At 40.2% G+C, this 6,101-nt stretch overlaps 1 protein-coding gene across 6 annotated transcripts in view; it reads right to left on the reverse strand.

The window, feature by feature from the left end:
- Positions 1 to 1,416: 1,416 nt before the first annotated feature.
- sgo1 (shugoshin 1) overlaps positions 1,417 to 6,101 on the reverse strand; it is a 9,065-nt gene continuing 4,380 nt past the window's right edge. For 2 of the 6 annotated variants that reach the window (XM_032536361.1, XM_032536360.1), the window contains 9 exons: positions 5,854 to 6,008; positions 5,508 to 5,719; positions 5,340 to 5,392; positions 5,185 to 5,249; positions 4,015 to 4,905; positions 3,800 to 3,925; positions 2,451 to 2,615; positions 2,020 to 2,203; positions 1,417 to 1,920 (listed from right to left, as the gene is read on the reverse strand). In XM_032536361.1, coding sequence (XP_032392252.1) covers positions 1,761 to 1,920; positions 2,020 to 2,203; positions 2,451 to 2,615; positions 3,800 to 3,925; positions 4,015 to 4,905; positions 5,185 to 5,249; positions 5,340 to 5,392; positions 5,508 to 5,719; positions 5,854 to 5,998 — 2,001 coding nt within the window. In that variant the 5' untranslated portion in view covers positions 5,999 to 6,008 and the 3' untranslated portion in view covers positions 1,417 to 1,760. The remainder of the gene's footprint in view (positions 1,921 to 2,019; positions 2,204 to 2,450; positions 2,616 to 3,799; positions 3,926 to 4,014; positions 4,906 to 5,184; positions 5,250 to 5,339; positions 5,393 to 5,507; positions 5,720 to 5,853; positions 6,009 to 6,101) is intronic. The other 4 variants (XM_032536364.1, XM_032536363.1, XM_032536365.1 and 1 more) reach the window with 4 other exon arrangements.

The following is a 6,101-nucleotide window of genomic DNA, read 5'->3' on the forward strand; positions in this document are numbered from 1 at the left end:
GGTTACATCCAGTATGGGGGTGTGCGAGAGATCTTCAGGGTGGAAGGCAGCATCAATAGTCTCAAATACCAAGAAACCTTAGCTACCTCTTATATTCCCAACCATAAAAGAGGCCAAATTCTCCAGCAGGATGGTGTCCATCAATACTTCCATCTCCACTTCAAAGTTCTCACAGGCGAAGAAGATCAAGATGCTCCAGGATGCCGGCCCAGTCACCAGACATGAACATCATTGAGCATATGTGGGGTAGGATGAAAGAGGAAGCATGGAAGACCAGACCAAAGAATATTGATGAACTCGGGAGGCATGCAAGACTGCTCTCCTAGCTATTCCTGATGACTTCATCAATAATTGTTGAATCCTGCCAAACCGCATGGATGCAGTCCTTCAACTCATGAAAGTCATACAAGATATTAAATTTGAATCTCACAGCACCACTATTTAATTTGCTGACATATTTTAGTTTTGTAGTAAATTTGTTCAATTATGTATAGGCGACAAAACTTTGTCTTGCCAAAATTTGAATTTTGTCTTGTTTTAAATTATAAATCTTTTTTAGTGAAACTAATTATTTCAGTGCATGAACATCCTTTGGGAGGGTTTTAGCTTTTCATAGAGCATGGCTTACACCAATTGATTAATTTAAAGTCAGGTAATCCGCAGGTGTTTCTACAAAATAGATAAGCGACAAGACTTTTGTCAGGGACTGTAGTATATCATAAATAATAGTCATATTAAAAAAGCATAGTATTGTATGTCAAAAAATCAGTGTGTTATGTCATATAAAAATTCATAGAATGTCATTTAAGACAAAGTATTGTATGCCATATAAAAAGTCATAGTATAGTATGTCATAAAGTAAGTATAATATGTCATAAAAGTCACAGTATGTTATATAAAATTCATAGTAAAGCATCTCATAAAAAGTTGTATGTCATATAAAGTCAAAGCATAGTATGTCATATGCCAGTATAGTTATAAAAAAGTCATAGGCTTTTGTATGTCTTAAAAAGTCAATAGTATAGTATTCCATTAAATAATCACAGTATGTCATAAAATATGTCATCAGAAATTCATGATGTCATAATATAGTTAGGTAGTAGCAACCTTTGCTTCAGTCGGTCAGTGAGAGTACAAACAGTTGTCCTTTTAAGGGAATGTGAAAAACAGGATTTCATTAATGACACAGAAACCCACTACATGCCTACATGGTGATTAAATAACACACTTTAGCATACCTTTGAACACATTTACATATGTAAAACAATCTACAAACGTTTATATATCTCAGAAACATGTTAATTGCCCTTGTCACTATGTTGATTTATCAACCTTTAATACTTTTTAAAAGCAGAAACCTTGATTGCATTGTCACTCTGCCACAGCCATTAATGTAAATATACACTTGCAAGAAAAAAAAATTAAAAAAAATAGCATTTATTGTCACATCATACATACAAATTTATTAGATGACAATATAAGTACTAATTCAGGATCTCATACATAAATGAAGATAATGATACAGAGAATTTGAAAATCTGGCCATCTTGATAAAATGGCCATAAATACATTTAGCTAGAGATAATGAGCGGGAAGGCAAGAGAGAACAAAGTCAGACAAATAACTTTCAAAACTGATCACAGCAGTTCCACACCAAGAAATACTTCCTTGACACTAAAAAACAAAATTATCACTTGTCAAAACTAAGAAACCACATTCAAACTGACAATTCCAGCCAACACTCAACAAGGTAACTTCCTTCAGCGACATCCAACAAATGACTCATTGTATTTCTCAAATGGCGGCTTGTTGCTAATGGAATTCCTCGATTTCTGCGCAGACCTCCGGCCAGACGTCTGTTTGAAAATAGGAGAGCGGAGGAACTGCAAGTCTGTGAATTTGTCTCCACGCCGAAGTTTCCTGTCAAGATGACAATGTAATTGTTAAGCATTCATACAGTAAAATGTGAACATATCTTACACTATTTACAGTAAGGGCAGTATCAATATGTGAACTTACGCATTAAGCGTGGGTTCCGTGTAGTCTACCGCCATAGTGCAGCGCCGCTTGCGAGCAGGAACAGGGGTGGAGCATCGGGCATCAGAGGGCCGTAGGCCACCACAGGAGAACTTGCGATGGGCTGCAGGGGACAGATTGGTCACATCACACAGACTCAAGCCCTGCCCTGCGGCACCAAGCCTACCTGTAGAAACGTGAAGGAAGATGTGATCCAAAAGCAAAAAAAAGAAAAAGAGTTGTGTGCGTTTTCATGTGCGCACACCAGTGTGCAGATAAAAGACAGAGTGCAAGGAAGCCAATACAATGAAAATGTGACCTGGCCATGCCTCCCAAGTGCCTACTTATGTTGTGATGAAGCTCTTGTCTTTAAGCAGTCAAGCAATGAGATTTTATTTAGACTATCAGGTTTGGGCAATGACAATTAAACGTACGTTTTTTGCCCGTCTTGACCCTCTGGGTCGTTTGCTGGGTTAAAAGAGGAGCTTCTCCGGAGGAATCCAAATTGGACAGGACGTTGTCTATTCTCATCATCTCCACTTTAACCAAAGGGCTGACAGGCAGCAAACAATCCTTCTCAATAACCCCTCCGTGAGGCTCTGAAAAACAAGGGCAAAAATAAATACAAAATTAACACGTAACCATCTTAAATTCACAAATTACCATCAGCAAAAACAGACATTCAAGCGTAAACATGAGCCATGCAACTTTTGCAACAATTCACCCTGACGTCTTTGCTATGTCACAGAGAATATCAGACAGTGAAGTCATCAGGAGACAAGAGGATGGCACCTATTGTTGTTACAAGGCTTGGTTGAATAAATGATTCTGTTATCTGGTCCTACTGCTGATCAGTGGATCCCAAAGTGAGAGAGAGGGTAGAGCACTAACAACTCTAATAGCACCAGTGCAAACAGGGCAATATTCAGCCGGTTAGCTTACACTCACCGGGGTGAGAGTGGAAGGGTCTTGAATCAGCCCAAAGGCTTGCTGGGCATTGTCCCTTACATATCACACTGCCTGAAGGAAAGCACTTCATTTTATCACCTCATGTCATATCATCTTTATGATAGTGCTTTAGAGACTGACCGATATATCGGCGGGCCGTTATTAGGCTTTCCCTAACTATCGGTATCAGCTGGCAGTTTGTCCACCAGAGGGAACACTACAACGTCCCTGTTGGCAACACTTTTTTTGTTATTGTGTTTTTGTTCAAAAAGGACTTTAAGTTTCATATCTTATGTTAGTATTTTTATACATTTAAGACCTTTAATATATTTGGATGGTTCTCTGTTCTGTTGTGACAATAAAACTAATTATTATATAATTTCAGCGAGAACTCATAAACTACAAATAACTAATGTAAGGGAAATCTGTTTTGTTACGCATTTCTGGATTATTCATTTTTAAAATATATATTAGCCCATCTGTCGGAATATCAGATTTTTAAATAACCAAATATTTGTATTGGTATTGGCCTTAAAAATCTTTTATCGGTCGGGCTCTATAATTGTAAATGATCTTGTAGCGTTGAGCATTCATCCAATGTTCAAGGAAGGACACTGCCTAATGGACAATGATTTATAAAAGCAATGGACCAAGTTCTTAATAAAAGGGAAACGTGTTGTTGTTTATTACTATTTCCTAAATATGCAGACATGATGCAGACATCCTATGAGCGCATCTCCAAACTGTTTTGTCTGTCTTCCCACTGGCATTAGAAGCTGATCACTATCGCACTGCTTTAAGAGACACAAAGACGTGTTCCTGACTATTAACTCACCATGGTGATTTTGTTGTATCAACATCGCCGGGTCACGGCTGTTAGAGAAGCTTGCGTCAGGATAGTGATACGCTTCTTCCTTTTCAGACTCTACAGCCATAGGACTTGACGCTTCATCTCTAAAGACTAGAAAGAACACAAAACCATTATTGTTTAATTATAACCATCTAATAAACCACAATTTAAACATAAATCTGAAGTTAAGAACAACAAACCTAAAAGCTTATCGGAAATCTCCTGTTCTGGAGGGATGTTTTCTTTCTGTTTGATTCCTTTAGGAGGTCGGCCTCGAGTGGTGACCACTTTGGTCTTGTCAGGGGAAGTCTGTCTCCGTCTGCCCTTCTGAGGGACATAAAGGCTGTCCTCCGACTCAGAAGTTGGTGATGACGAGCTGGATTCATTCTCTTTGGAAATCCCAGATGAGGCTGTAGTTTGGGGAGTCTGTTTGTCGATGGACGTAGATGGCTGATTGTCCTCTGCCTTGGCCCTGAACGGTGTGACGTGAACTGCCCCTTCACAGTCAAAGTCAAACGTATCGTTAAATCCCAGAGAGGTGTTGAGCTTATTCCCCTGTGCCAGAGGTACTGTGTTGGCCCGTGAGGCTGACCGGTCCCGACTCTTGGAACGAGCTCTGGGTTTTGAATTTTCCCACGGTTTCTTTAATGGGGCACGGTCTGGTTTGCGGCCTTTCTCTGCTTTCCGTGCAGCAGGTTCTGGTTTGGTGCAGGTCTGCTGCTGGGCCTTTTTCCGGGTGGGCCGCTGTTGGTTGTTGTTGTTTTTTGGTGGGACAGGTTCAGGAGTAGAATGCTGAAACTCCTCGATGTCAATGGGGACTGCTAATTCTGGTTCTGCTAATTCTGGTTCTGCTAATTCTGGTTCTGCTCCTTGCTCTGGCTGATTCGTATTTTCACCGTCATCGTGGATAGGACTTGCTATCAAAGTACCCAAGCCTGCGATCTGGTCCCCCTCAGTCAATGACCACTTTTCTTGCACACGCTCAGACCTCCTCCTGCTTCTTCTATCTGCATGGCGTCGCCTCACAGCCACTGTAGATGGCAGGGCAATCTGCCTGCCAGATTGTGCATATTTTTCAGAGGACTGAGAATCTATGAAGAAAAGCACAAAATCAAAATTATCATTACAACAGTTGTTTGGATACATCATGCAATAGTTTATTAAAACAGTCACCCAGGGGATCTGAAGAACAGTCTGTATTTTAAAAAATTCTGCGGATCTACAAATAACACTCTTGGCAAAATGATGAACAATTACTTCACTTAAAAACTTCGTAGCTGGCAATGAGTTAACTATTATAGCTTACCCTTATTTTAAGAGTAGAAGTAGTAGTAGTAGTAACGTGTGTGTGTGTGTGTGTGTGTGTTTACCTGCACAATTTGGTGAGGCTTTGCACACAATTGGCTTATCAAGGTCCTGGCTGGTCTGCATACTCCTGTAAATTGAAAGGTAATAGATCTTGATAATCCTGATCCTCAGATAAAAAAAGTCATTAAAGTTCATGCAATGACATTTTTTTTTTTACCTGGCTGAATCCACACAGGGTTTGGGTTCAACAAGGATGTTTGCAGGTTTATTCTAAATCAACACAGAAAGAAAAGAAAAACAATCTGTAGAATGGCATGCAGTACTTAAAATAAATGTACATTTTTGCCAGGATTGATAATCAACAAACAGAGGAGAGGCCACAGACCTCTGAAGCACTCAGCGCCAGAGCTTCCTGCTCTTTGAGCTTCCTCTTGAGCAGAAGGAGGTGAAGAAACAGGGCCTGTTGCTCCCTTTTCAGCTGCAGGATCACTGCATTGGACTGTCTCACTTTTTCCTTTTCAGCTTGCAGGGCTACAGCCAGCACCTTGTTGTTCAGCTGGACGCCCTTCAAGATGGTTTGATGGCTAGAGTTAGCCACTGGGAGAAAATACGGGACACAGCTTTTTTAAGGAAACATTTCATCTGCATGTTTAGCTAACTATTCTGCACATCTCCTGAAGGAACATTAAAACTGTGATTGTTGACGTGCAAGATAAGCCTAATTTCCTTACCACTGCTTTTGTTTAGCATTCTGGACCGTCCTCTGCTGGGAGCTGTAGCGCTGGCCAGCCGTTTGTTCCTCTTTTCCTTCATCCTCTCCTTGATGTCCTCCAGACTCTGCTGGAAGGACTTCTTCTGAACCCGTTCTTTCACCATGGCTCGGGATCTATGATTAGTTAAAAGTTTATTTTTACGTTGTATAACTTATCAACAACGTAGCTAGCTATTGCTGAATAATAGCAAAACAAATGACTAAGCT

Source organism: Etheostoma spectabile, chromosome 14, assembly GCF_008692095.1.
Source record: "Etheostoma spectabile isolate EspeVRDwgs_2016 chromosome 14, UIUC_Espe_1.0, whole genome shotgun sequence".
In the NCBI taxonomy this organism is placed as follows: domain Eukaryota; kingdom Metazoa; phylum Chordata; class Actinopteri; order Perciformes; family Percidae; genus Etheostoma; species Etheostoma spectabile.